The following is a 14,159-nucleotide window of genomic DNA, read 5'->3' as shown; positions in this document are numbered from 1 at the left end:
TTTGAGCTGTTTTGCAGATACTGAAACCCCCTGCCAGGTGGGAGAAGTTAAATGCATGCTGCCCACAAGCACGCAGACCCCAGACCAGTTGAAACCAGAAGGTTGATGATGCTGACTCCCACTTACGTCCCCACCAACCAATCAGAAGAATGTCCACAGGCTGATCACGCCCTCTCTGAACCGTTACTATAAAACTCCTCACTACCCCCTCCAGATCGGGACACACAGTTTTGAGGGCATTAGCCCATTGTGGCCCCCTTGACCTGGCAAAGCAATAAAGCTATGCTTTTGTACTTCACCCCAAACTCTGTCTCTGAGAATTAATTTGGTGTTGGTGTACAGAGGCCAATATGCTGGCACCCAAAGCCTCTAGGACTTGCCTTTCAGAGACAAGCATGGATCTGCCAGAACATCTTCATGTACTTGTTGACATGATTCTCTCCAGAGCATTCTACATGTATGTGTACCTCACCCCCTCCCTTCTCTGCTTTCCTTTCCAGTCTCTGCTGCTTTCAAAAATCTCATCATTCATGAACGGGTTTGGACTTTATGTGATTTAGTGGCCTTTTAGCAGCTCTACTATACTTTCCTGCTTTCCCACTAGATGGCCATAAGCTCTGTGCTGTCAGGAACTACTTTTACCCCAGGCTATTTGCCTAACCCTTGTCACCTAGTAGTCTGTGAACATTTGTTGAATAAATGGCTTGTGCTGGTCCAGCCATTCACTTTTATCTGCTTCCTCCTGTCCCAGTAGCTACTAGAGTTAGAGATGCAGAATGTGACCCTGGCACCAAATGAACAATGACCAACCCCATGACCCAGGGCTCATTAGCACGCAAGTATAGTATTAAGTATTCATAGTGATCTAGATGCATTTCACCACACGTAAACCAGAAGTGCCTTCCGTTCCTATTCTTAAACAGTATTGATTCTAAAATGCTGAAAAACTTGTCAAGACAACAGGGTATATGCATCAGAAAGTTAATTATCTTTGCTGAGAACTTGGATTAGTTATAGATTCTTTGATTATAATCAAAGACAGGCTTAAGGAGAAATGAAAGGAAAGGTTGGTAAAGAATGTGTTATCAATGATTAACTCAATATTGAAAAAACACACAACCCAATCAAAAAATGGACAGAAGACCAAAATAGACATTTGTCCAAAGAAGTGATACAGATGGCCAACAGGCACATGAAAAGATGTTCAATATCGCTAATTATTAGAGAAATGCAAATCAAAACTGCAATGAGGTATCACCTCACACCAGTTAGAATGGCCACCATTAAAATGTCTACAAATAACAAATGCTGGAGAGGGTGTGGAGAAAAGGGAACCCTCCTGCACTGTTGGTGGGAATGTAAATTGGTGCAGCCACTATGGAAAACAGTATGGAGGTTCCTTAAAAAACTAAAAACAGAGTCACTGTATGGTCCAGCAATCCCACCCCTGGGCATACATCCAGAAAAGACAAAAACTCTAATTCAAAAAGATACATGCACCGCAATGTTCATAGCTGCAATATTTACAGTAGCCAAGACACGGAAACAACCCAAGTGCCCATCAACAGAGGATTGGCTTAAGAAGATGTGGTGTGTGTATATATACACACACATGCACACACAATGGAATATTACTCATTCACACACACACACAAAAGAAATAGTGCCACATGCAGCAATGTGGATGAACCTAGAGAATATTAGTGAAGTAAGTCAGAGAAAGACAAATGCTATATGATATCACATATGTGGAATCTAAAAAAGAATACAAATGAATATATATATATATATATATATAACAGAAACAGACTCACAAACATAGAAAAAAAACTTACAGTTACCAAGTGGGAGAGAGAAGGAGGGACAAATTAGGAGTATGGGATTAACAGATACACACTACTATACATAAAATAGATAAGTAACAAGGATTTACTGTATAGCACGGGGAGTTATATTCAATATCTTATAATAACCTATAATGGAACATAATCTGAAAAAAAATAACTGAAGCAATTTGCTGTACCCTTGAAACTAACACAATATTGTAAATCAACTATACTTTAATATAAAAAATTCTAGGGCTTCCCTGGTGGCGCAGTGGTTAAGGATCCACCTGTCAATGCAGAGGACACGGGCTCGAGCCCTGGTCTCAGGAGATCCCACATGCCACAGAGCAACTAAGCCCATGTGCCACAACTACTAAGCCTGTGCTCTAGAGCCCATGAGCCACAACTCCTGAGCCTGTGTCCCACAACTACTGAAGCCCGTGTGCCTAGAGCCCATGCTCCACAAGAGAAGCCACCGCAATGAGAAGCCGGTGCACCACAACGAACAGTAGCCCCCACTCGCTGCAACTAGAGAAAGCCCACATATAGCAACAAAGACCCAACGCAGCCAAAAATAAATAAATAAATAAAATTTTTAAAATAAAAAATTCTAAACAAACAAAAAAAAAGAAAGAATGAAAAACAATAGTCATAGCAACATTGTTAACAATTATTAACATTTACTCAGTGGCAGGCCCAGTGCTGGGTCCCTACCTACATTACCTCTAGTCCACACAATGATTCCAAAAGAAGGGACTCAGAAAGGTTAGCTCTCTTGGCCAAGACTACACAACCCAATGGCCAAGATCCAGGTATAACTCACGGAAGCTGTGAGAATATGTCAGAGAAAGAACACATGTCGTGACGCCTGTCTACGTTTTTTTTTTTTTTTTTTTTTTTGGCCACACTGCACGGCTTGTGGGATGTTAGTTCCCCCACCAGGGATCAACCCCAGGTCCTCTACAGTGAAAGCACAGAGTTCTAACCACTGGACCACCAGGGAATTCCCCTGTTTACATTTCTTATCAAGCAGATAAGATGTCTCCATCAGTCTTCAATTCCTCCTGCCCTCGGTCTTAAGTGATAGCAGTACAGCAAGTCCCCTACATACGAACCTTAAAGTTGCAAACTTTCAAAGATGCGAACGTGTGTTCCATCAACATCATGCATGAGTGAAATTGCAGCTTTCTCTCCGTCTCCTATTGCTGACAATCCTTCAGCTCTACCATCTCCCACCTCCTCTCCCTCCTCTAGTCAGTAACTCTATTTGCCTGTTCACTCGATGCCAGCCCCTGGATGCCAGCTGTTGTACTGTACTTTTCAAGGCACCGAACTGTAAGATTAAACATGTTTTCTTTATTTTTTGTGTTTGTTTGTTTTTTATGTATTATTTTTGTGAAAAGTATTATAAATCTATTACAGTACAGTACCATATAGCCGATTGTGTTAGTTGGGTACCTAGGCTAAATTTGCTGGACTTACAAACAAATTGGACTTACGAACGCGCTCTTGGAATGGAACTCATTTGTATGTAGGGAACTTACTGTAGTAAGAAAGATTCCAGACTTCTCGACTTGTGCTCAGAAGTAGAAGGAAGGACTGGTCATGAAAAATACCATGAGCTTTTCGAAAAAGGCACTATATGCTTTTATCTTATTTATTGACTATTTTATCATCTGAAATATCTGCAACGCCATCCAACTGATGTCACGTTTCCCAGAGACTATCACTATCAACATTGTTGAATTTTCTCAGGGCAGTCAGTGAAAAGCTGACAAGATGTCAAGGTCTCTGGCCTTTGTTTTATTCAAGTATTAATCTTAGTGAGGAATTCTTTTGTAAAAAGGCAGCCAATCTTGCAATGCAATCCCAATGACCAGCAAAAAATGGTGACTCACTCCTCCCATAATCAACTTAGAGAAGAACAAACAAGTGAACATTTAGACTGAAACAGGGGGAAACAAACTTTAGGATCACCTCCACTTACATACTTTGTTTTTAAAGTTCTCAAGTTTTTTGATACAGAAATATATACAAGACAATGAATACAGTGAAAGAATCAAGTTGCAAAAATGTTTGTATAATCTGATACCTATATGTGAAAGTTAAAAAGAATCCTGACATATAAGCATTTGAAATTTCTTAGAGAGAAAATAAACTACTAATCATTTTGAAAAATAGAAAAATTTTCCTCTCATATTTTCAACTTTATACCTTTAGGTACTATTTAATTTTTTCACCACAAAGATGTGACTTTGAAAATAAACATTTCTTCATTCATTTAGGAAATTTTTTTTAGTATCTATTATGGAACAGGACTGTTCTAGGAGCAGTGAATAAATCACAGGAAGTCTATACCTCAAAGGATATACCTGATATCCTCAAGGAAGGAAATAGACTATTCAAAAGTAGAAAACAGGAAAAATAAAGCTGGTTAGGAGGGTTCAGGAGTGTAGGGATTGCTGCTTCAAATGTGTCAGGTCCAAAGACCCATGTGTGATGACATTCAATTGGAGACCTGGAGAAGAGGAAGTGAGCTATGCCAGTATCGAAGGGAAAAGCGTTCCCAGTTAAGGCAACAGCAAGTGCAAGGGTCCTGAGGCAGCAGTGTGCTGAGACTGTTCAAGGAACAGCCAAGGAGCAAGTAGCTGGAGCTCAATGAGGAAGGAGAAAGAGTAGCAGGGATCAGATCATGGCAGGTCTTATAGGCCAATGTAAGGACATTGGCTTTTACTTTGGGTGAGATGGAAAGACAGTGGAGATGAAGGCAAAGGGATGACAGGATCTGACTTATATTCCAGTGTCTGAATTGAGAGGCAATGGCAGAAGCAGGAAACCAGATAAAAGACTATTGCAGTCATCCAGCCTAGACATGATGGTGGCCTGGACTAACATGATAACAGCAAAGGGGAGAAAAGTGGTCACATGCTAAGTAAGTTCTGAAAGTGGTGGTGACCAAACTTGATGATAGATTAGATAATAAAGTGAGAGAAAGAAAGGCAGAAAGGATACTCCAAGGATTTTGGCTTGAGCAACTGAAAGATGGAATTGCCATTTGCAAAGCCAGAGAAGAGGGCAGTTTTGTGGGGGGACAATCAACCGTAAGTGTGAATTCCCAGTAAGCATCCAAGGAAACATGTCACATAGGCAAGTGAATGTATGTGCCTGGAGTTCAAGGGAGAAGCCCTGTCAGGGTGCAGAGATTGGGGAGTCCACATCTAGATGATATTTAAAGCCATGTGAGATCACCTGAGGAGTGAATGATGGAGAAGAGCCTTGGTGTGTTCAGTGATTAGGGGTCAAGAAGCTGAAGAGGAACCAGTAGGAGACGGTATGAAGGGACAACCAGAACAAGAGGAACTAGGTGAATGTTGTGTCCTGGAAGCCACATGAAGAAAATGTATCAAAAAGGAGATAGCGATCACCTATGCAAATGCTGCTGACTAGTCAAGGAAGGTCAGAACTAGAAATGACCATTGGCTTTAGCAACATGAGGATCTGGGTGACTGCCCTACTCAGGGGAAGAAAGTGTGATGGGCAGAATAATGGTCCCCCAAAGATATCCACATCCCAATCCCTGGAACTTGTAAATATGTTACCTTACACAGCTAAAGGGACTTTGCAGATGCAATTAATGTGAAAGGCCTTGAGATGGGGAGATTATCCTGGATTACGCAGTGGACCCCATCTAAACTCAGGAGTCCTTAAAAGGGGAAGAGGGAGGCAGAAGACTGGGTCAGAGACATGAGACGGGAAAAGGAAAAGAGACTGGAAGCATGAAGGAGCCTCAACCCATGGTTGTGGCTGTGAAGATGAAGGAAGGGGCCACAAGCCAAGGAGTACGGCAGCCTTCAGATGCTGGGTACAGACCTCAGCTGACAGTCTGCAGGGAAGTGGGGACATAGGTCCTGCAACCACAAGAAAAAGAATTCTGCCAAGAAACTAAAAAACAAAAAGCAGATTCTCCCCTAGAGACTCCAGGAGGGACCACAGTCCTGCTGACACCTGATGTTAGTCCAACAAGGTGTGTGCCACATTTCTGACGTATGCAACTGTGAAATAATTCATGTTGTTTAAGCTTCTAAACGTGTGGTCATGTTATGAAAGCAACAGAAAACTAATCTATAGAACCTGAATGGTGTGAATTCAAGGTAAAATAGATAGAAAAAAACTGTGATTTTGAGACGTTTTGATGGGAGTACAGAAATGGGAGGGAAACTAGAGGATTCACGGTAGGATTTCCTTTCTGGAAGCCATTATAGCACATTGTACGTTGATGAGAATGATCCAGTGGAAAGTGAAAATTGATGATGCTCCCAGAGAGAAAATAACTGTTTCAGTGGAAGGTGTTGGCTTTGGATGGCAGCACAAAATCCATCCCTAAAACCAGGAGAGAAAGTGGACAGCATAAGCATAGGGGCTTGGTTGGCAGACATGATGGTGGGGAATGAGTGCAGGTCCTCTCCTGTGGTAGCATCTATCTTCTCAGTAAAACAGGAAATGGGGCCTTCGGTCGAGAGAGGAAGGGAGGGGAATGCTTGAGGTTTGCAAGGAGAGAAGGTGTGAAATCGCTGTTACAAGTGTTTCAAGGAATTCTCCACATTTTGTCATTATTCACCTCTGCACTTCAAAACAAAGAGAACAACTCCAAAAAGACGTCCAAAAGCATCCAGTAGAAACCATCTTTTGTAGAAAATAAATATACGGTTACCAGGGGATATGGGGGGGAGGGATAAATTGGGAGATTGGGATTGATATACACACACTACTATTGACATATATAAAATAGATAACTAATAAGAACCTAGTGTGTAGCACAGGGAAGTCTACTCAGTACTCTGTAATGGCCTATATGGAAAAGAATCTAAAAAAAGAGTGGATATATGTTTATGTACAACTAATTCACTTTGCTGTACACCTGAAACTAACATCTATAAATGAACTAAACTCCAATAAAAATTTTAAAAAGAAAAAAAGAAATCATCTTTAATGAGACATAAGAAGGAATATGGAGTGTATGAAGACAAAGAAAATGTGAGGAGAAAAGGGCAGTAAAATCTTCTGCTACTCCTCAATCCTCAGGTAAAAGTGAGCATTTCATTCAGTATCACAACTGAGCGGAGGGAAAAATCTCAGACAGGGCTATTACGTCAAACTTTTATACTTTGTCCGATAATATTTTCAATCTAATAGCCCAGGGGTTCATCCTGTGAAAATGATTGATATTCAGCTTTAGCTTCTCCTTAGGCCCAGTGTTGATTTTAACACTCAGCCATTTTGTCCAACATAAGTATTCAAAGCATCCCTGAACAGCACATATACAATTAGCTGATGCCACAAAGCTCAAATTAAACTAAGTGAATTACAGGCTATTAGCCATGGAGGAAGGACCCCTGGAGATAACCTAGTACATCTTACAGATGAGGAAACTGAGTCCAGGGAAACTGCATGGCCGATCTGGCTAACACAGTTGGTAAAAGGCAGAGGGCAGGACAGGTCAATGCCCTCTCCATCACGATTCACCAATGTTCATATTCAATTTCTTTCCTGCTAAAAAACCACTTTATTATCTCTGTAATGACAATAAGTGCCACAGTTTCCTAAAGCAGCCCTCAAAGCCCATGGTGATTTGCACCTATTGATACATAGCGATTAATTCGCTTTTTTCCCATTTGATGTCCACGGAGGTCATTTAAACTTAGACTCTATAAGACTGAAGGCAAAGGAAGCAAAGTCTGTTTTAGTCACAAACCTACTAAATTCCATGTGAAGACATGTGTGTAAAGCTAAACATACCGTATTCCGAAGACTTTAATATAAAAGAGCCTGTAAACCCTAAAGAGACCATCAGCCAAAAATCCCTTGAGCACCTGGAGAGAATTAGAAGGTTGGGGGTGGAGGAGGGAGAGGTTGAGGATTCACAGAACCCTTCCATCACCTGTCTGTGAGGGGAGTTATAACGAGCCTGTCAGTGCAGCCTACAAACTCATTCTGGTATATGAATGGCACATCTGTGATGTGAATCATCATCTTGTCGGAATCTTCGTTAAAATAAAATCTGCACTGTTTCAGCCACTCAAAGTCTGTAGGGCTCTTGATATGCATGTGACACTGAAATGCAAAAGGTATGTGTTAAAACTGAGATGAGAACTGCTTATTAACGATATGCATTAGCATTCAGGTAGATCATAATGTGAAGTTAATGGAACGCAAAGACAGCCCAACTACTTGGGAGATGTCAACTACATCACCATCCAACCCATTCATTTATTGATCAGCAAAAAAAGATACTTTCAACGATATGAGAAAAGGAGAAGTTAAGAGAAACTAACTGTGGCCCTCAATTTAAATAACGTGATCTATTTTAAGAGGAAGGTGTTCATTTCTTAAATTTCACCCTTAAATGTCCAATACCACAGTCCTAACCATGAAATACAACCTATGAAAAAACACATTTGGCTTACAAAGATAGAACTAAACAATCTCATTAGGAAAAAAAAGTCATCTCTTATGATTATGATAAAGTACATTATTGGGGTTTTTTTTTTAATCCGTTAATTACCCTTCCTAGGGTTTGCAGCAGGCCAAAATTTCTAACATCTAAATGGCAGGTTATTGCCCAGCAATGTTTTTGTCTGAATATTTTTAACCAAAATTTTAAGCCATTTTAATCATTTTTCTTTGACAAATAAGAAATCTAAAACTACCCTGAGCCCTTTATTTCTCATTGAGGCAAACAGTGTGCTTAACTATTAAGAGAGGAGATTAGCACATAACAGCTTGAATGTGTTGCCTTTATTTCCATTACATCAGAACCAATCTTTCATAATCTTTTTTAAATAACGGGGTGAGACACGACCCAGCAAATTATTATGAAAATAAGAGCTTCATGCCTGTTATGTAATATTGTATTTTATAGTAGAGGAAAAATATCATTTCTTTTCCCATTTCCTATTTTCTGTAGCTACAAAACTCCCTTTTCCATCCCTGTTCTTTCTTTAAAGGCAAAATCCACATGTCTCCTGAATGTCACAAACTATATTAGGGAAGACCATTTGCAATCAATGACATAAAGTGTAGCAAAACTTGTTAAAGCTGTGATTTATGAAGAGCCTTAAAGGAACTACTAAGCAGTTCTACTAGCAATATCACTTATTATTTCTGTAGCAAGAAACTGGTCATCTTCAATCTAATAACCAAAAGGAGCACAAGACAAATAAAAGATTTTCAAGATGCTGCATGACATTTCAGCATTAACAATGATCACATAAAGAATTTTAAAATAAGGTCTAATTGCCTCCACAACACCTTAGCCAAGATCATTGGAAAAGAGCTGAAATTTCAGCTAAAGACTGAAAAGAAAGTCTGACAAACAATCTCTCATCATGAAGATGCTTCTTTGCCTGAATTTTACCTTTTCTTTGAATTCATTCAAACTATTGCCAGTGGGTAAACAAAGATAGTTTCTACTATTCGCTTTTCTGTATATGCCACAACGTTTGTAAAGCATTTACCAGGTCATCAAAGATATCTCTTTGGTGCACATGAATAGTAATCAAAGTCTCATATTTAACTCGTTCCACAGAACTCAGATCCTTAGTTGTCATGTCTATCAATGTGTTCAGTAGCTCCAGGAAAGACTGATTGGTTTTCTGCATGATTTTTTTATCAAACTTGACATTTCTAAGAGCCTCTTCTGAATCCCGTGTCCATATCATTTGAATTCCTAATAATCCAACCTTATGGAAATAAAGAAGGCTTTATGAGTGCGTATGGCATATGAATATACTTATATAGAAATCACAATATAGTAAACAGCTGTGATTATTATGCAAATGTCAGGCCATCCTTGATTACATCAACTTGATGGGTTGTTTCAAAACCTATGGAGACTCTATTCATATTGTTTACCTGACAATTAAGTATATACAGCCTCATGACATGTCTACAGTTTTTTTCTTCTCATTCTAAGTCATATTTCTCCCTAGATAGATGTTAAGTTACTGGTATGGAAAGAATACGTCTTAAACCTACTTTCCCCAAACTAACACAGGGTTTACACATAGTAGACACAAAATCTCTATTGATCACATGACTAAGAAAACATCATTTTCTGTATTTTATTGCTGAAACATACTTCTCATTTTTCTGGTAAAACACACTCAGTACATTTTATGATTTATGTACTGAAGAGATTCAGTAGGAAAAAAAATATTTTAAGTTAAAGAAAACATATCAAATATCTCAGCACAAATATATGTATATTTATAAATATATATGTATAGATACAGATACATAACACCAAACAATCTGTAGTTGAAATATTTAAGCTTATCTATATTTAACAAATCCTAATGAAAATCTTAATATTGGTCTAGAGTTAAACTATAGGCAGTTGTGTAGTTTACAATAGACAATATCTGAGATCTAAAATGACTATTCTATAAAAAATACTTTCCAATTTCAATACACTGACCTGAGCAGGGAAGGAAGAAAGAAATTCAATCAGTTGGAAACTTGTTTCTTGAATATTTGCAGCTGCCTGGCGAATCACAAGATGTAATGAGGCCTGAGATTCCTCCAAGAGAGAATTAAGCCAAACTTCCACATTGCCCTCTGCCATCACGGGTTTATCCAATTCAATCGTCTCACCCTCTCGAGAGGAAACTGACAGAATGCGATCATAGATCTGTGTTAGAAGCCCAAAAAGAAGCTATATTTACACAAAGAATGAATTCCTCCATTGCCCTCTTGTCAATGTTATCCTTCCTGTAGAAAGTTAAGCCACATTTTATAAAATAAAAGGCAAAGTATGATATAAAATCAATTCCAAAACAATTTTTTAAAAAGCTATCCATGAAATCGAAAAGGGAATACTAAATCAATTTCAAATAGTCTATACCAGAGAGGGGAAAACTTGTCTTCTAAGAGAAATGTTCAATACAAATGTTGTAATCAAAAAAATCTCTAAAATTTCCCAAGATGAAATCTCTAAGACCCTGTCATCCACACCACGAGATTATCAAGTTGACATTAGCAATGACCTGGTCAAAATGATCCATGCAAACACCTCACAAGGCAATTCCAATTCTATACTAAACATCGTGCTCTTTACAGGAGCTGTTGGTTGCACATAATATATTCTAATGCAAACCCAGCTCCTAGCCTGGTCATTTCACTTCAATTTCCATGCAATATGGCATAATGAGAATATGTGGAGTATTTGGAATTCTAAAATATGGTTCAAATGGTGCTGTGCTATTCACTGACCTTCCAATGTTGGAAGACACATCTCGGAGACTAAATTTCTTGCTTCTATTCAGTCATTAAAAATCATGCCTGTCCTACTTCCCAACTCACCTTACAGGACACTCATGCCAGTTATACAAAATACAGTTGGCCCTCCATATCCACGGTTTCTGAATCCACAAACTCAACCAACCTCTGATCAATACTTGAAAAAAAAAATTCCAGAAAGTTCCAAAAAGCAAAACTTGAATTTGCCACATGCTGGCAACTATTTACATAACCTTTACATTGTATTGTATTATAAGTAATCTAGAAACCATGTGTAGGTATATCCAAATATTACAATATTTTATATGAGACTTAAGCCTCCACAGATGTTGGTATCTGCTGGGGTCCTGGAACCAATCCTCCCCACAGACACCAAGGAACAACTGTGATGCAGACTATAAAGTAAATGCAAATGTTTGTTGTTGTTTTGTTCTCTAGTAAGTGGAATATCGTTCCTTTGGGTCCAGATTTAGTCTGTATTAATGAAATCCTCCTTAGTTGTCCACAGAAGTGACCTACCAAGAAGCTAATGAGCCTTAAGTTTCAGGGCCTCTCACTTGCACAGACCCTTCTAGGTCCTGAATATAAGTGTGTATTTATAATTTTATAAGATTTGGGACCCACAAAACTAGGATCTGCCCCTGGCTGTAGAAACCTTGTGGTAGGAATAGCAACAACAACAACAAAAAAAGCAATGCTATTTATTTTTAAGAAGTAATTGCCAGGAACAGAGGCTGAAAGTGAAGAAGTTTCAATTATCTTCAATGTACAATCAGACAATAAGAAGCTTCACTCTAGGACCATGAAGTTCTGGTGCTAAAGCAGAAGGATTTGAGGAAAACATCAAGAAGGACTTCCTGGATAATTCAATGCCCTCTTTCAACCCATGCATCCAGTAGATCTACAAGAAAGATTTTTTTTTTTTTTTTTTTTTTTTTTTTGCGGTACGCGGGCCTCTCACTGTTGTGGCCTCTTACTGTTGTGGCCTCTCCCGTTGTGGAGCACAGGCTCCGGACGCACAGGCTCAGCGGCCACGGCTCACGGGCCCAGCCGCTCCGCGGCATGTGGGATCTTCCCGGACCAGGGCACGAACCTGTGTCCCCTGCATCGGCAGGCGGGCTCTCAACCACTGCGTCACCAGGGAAGCCCCAGAAAGATCAATTTTTAAACCATTCAATCCATACGGTCTTCTCTTTCTCTCCACCCACCCCCTTTGTTGTAGCAACTCGGCCTTTTCCATCCTGACTTTGCAATCACTTTCGAAATTGGTTTCCTTGCCCCCCTCCATTCTGCCTCCTACTCTGAGCCAGAGGCTCTTTCTGAAACACAAATCAGGTCACTGCTCTGCTGAAAACCTCCCACGCCTTTTGTCACGTTCATGATGAAGTACATTCCATAGTGTGATGCACTTGACCTTCTGGAATATGGTCCATGCCTCCTTCTCCCTCTTTTCCCTTTGCTCGTCACCCCATGTTGTGGGTTAAATTGTCTCCTCCAAAAATATATATTGAAGCCCCAACCCCTAGTACCTGTGAGTGGGACCTGATTTGGAAATGGGGTGTTTGAAGGTGCAATCAAGTTAAGATGAGGTCATCTTGGATGCTGGTGGACCCAAATCCAATGACCTTAGAAGAAGAAGGAAATTTAGACACAGACACACAAGGAGAATGTCAAGTAAGACAAAGGTGGAGATCAAATTGATGTGTCTGCAAGACAAGGAACACCAAGGATTGCTGACTACCACTGGGAACTAGGAGACAGGCACTAAACAGACTCTCCTGCAGAGCCTCTGGTCGGAACCAACCCTGCCAACACCAATAATTTTCTGTTGTTTTAATCCATGGAAGCCCTAGGAAAGTAATACACTCCCTCACATACCCACACTTCTGACATCCTAGACTGCCCACACCTCCGGGCCGTTGCACTTGCCCTTCCTCTGGCCAGACTGTGTGTCTCTTCCCCACTTGCCTGGTTATGTTCCACCCACCTTCAAAAAATCAGTTCAAACACCACATTCTCCCGCAGAAGCTTTCTCTTACACCCAGGTTAGGGCTCCCTGGTGGGCATTTCCATGCTCCTTGTGCATCACACAAACACAGTAAGTCAAAAATATTGATGGTTTAATTGCCAAATTTCTCTTGAATGTTGTACTGCATAAAAACAACTGCAGTATGGATTGCGATATATTCTTCCTTGGAACCCCAGGACTGGCATCATGCCTGGCACACAGTGAGGGGCTTGAACTTAAATGACTGGCTTTGAATGGCCTCCAGTGGACTAGCTCTACCACTGCACAAGCTGCACTCTGTAGACCCCACCAGAGCACGAGATCCCTGAGGATGGTACCTTCCCATTGTTAAGCACAACATCTAGTCCATGGTATTTGCTCAACAGATGCAAGTTGCATTCTGGGATGAATAAATAAATGATACTAAGGTTTGTATGAAACACCATAAGGGAACTGAATATGTTATCCAACTGGAAGGGTCACTTTTTTAGGGAATTTGGGGTAAAGGGGTAGATTAGACAATATCTTCTGGCAGCTGGGCAAATGTATAGTCTTCCTCATGTTGGATAACTTCTTTTGGGTCCCATACAACTTCATGATTCTAGAAATTGTTGGCAGTGTTTAAAAAAAAAAGGAGGGACTTCCCTGATGGTGCAGTGGTTGGGAGTCTGCCTGCCGATGCAGGGGACACGGGTTCAAGCCCTGGTTTGGGAAGATCCCACATGCCACAGAGCAACTAAGCCCGTGTGCCACAACTACGGAGGCCGTGCACCACAACTACTGAAGCCCACATGCCTAGAGCCTGTGTTCTGCAACAAGAGAGGCCACCAGGATGGAAAGCCCATGCACCACGGCGAAGGGTGGCCCCTGCTTGCCACAACTATGGAAGACCCGCAGACAGCAGCGAAGACCCAATGCAGTCAAAAATAAATAAATAGGGCCTCCCTGGTGGCGCAGTGGTTGAGAGTCCGCCTGCCGATGCAGGGGATACGGGTTCGTGCCCCGGTCTGGGAGGATCCCATATGCCG

The 14,159-nt window shown here is 40.5% G+C and overlaps 1 protein-coding gene across 1 annotated transcript in view; it reads right to left on the bottom strand.

Moving 5' to 3' along the window:
* DNAH5 (dynein axonemal heavy chain 5) overlaps positions 1–14,159 on the bottom strand; it is a 267,797-nt gene that overhangs the window by 134,089 nt on the left and 119,549 nt on the right. The window contains exons 33-35 of the mRNA XM_082621280.1: positions 10,303–10,515; positions 9,341–9,565; positions 7,765–7,937 (exon numbers count right to left, since the gene is read on the bottom strand). Of these exons, the coding sequence (XP_082477406.1) occupies positions 7,765–7,937; positions 9,341–9,565; positions 10,303–10,515 (611 nt within the window). The remainder of the gene's footprint in view (positions 1–7,764; positions 7,938–9,340; positions 9,566–10,302; positions 10,516–14,159) is intronic.

The sequence above is a fragment of the Mesoplodon mirus genome, assembly GCF_964341445.2.
Source record: "Mesoplodon mirus genome assembly, chromosome: 5".
Lineage (NCBI taxonomy): Eukaryota > Metazoa > Chordata > Mammalia > Artiodactyla > Ziphiidae > Mesoplodon > Mesoplodon mirus.
Note: the sequence above shows the minus strand (reverse complement) of the source record. Positions and strands in the feature narration are given on the sequence as shown.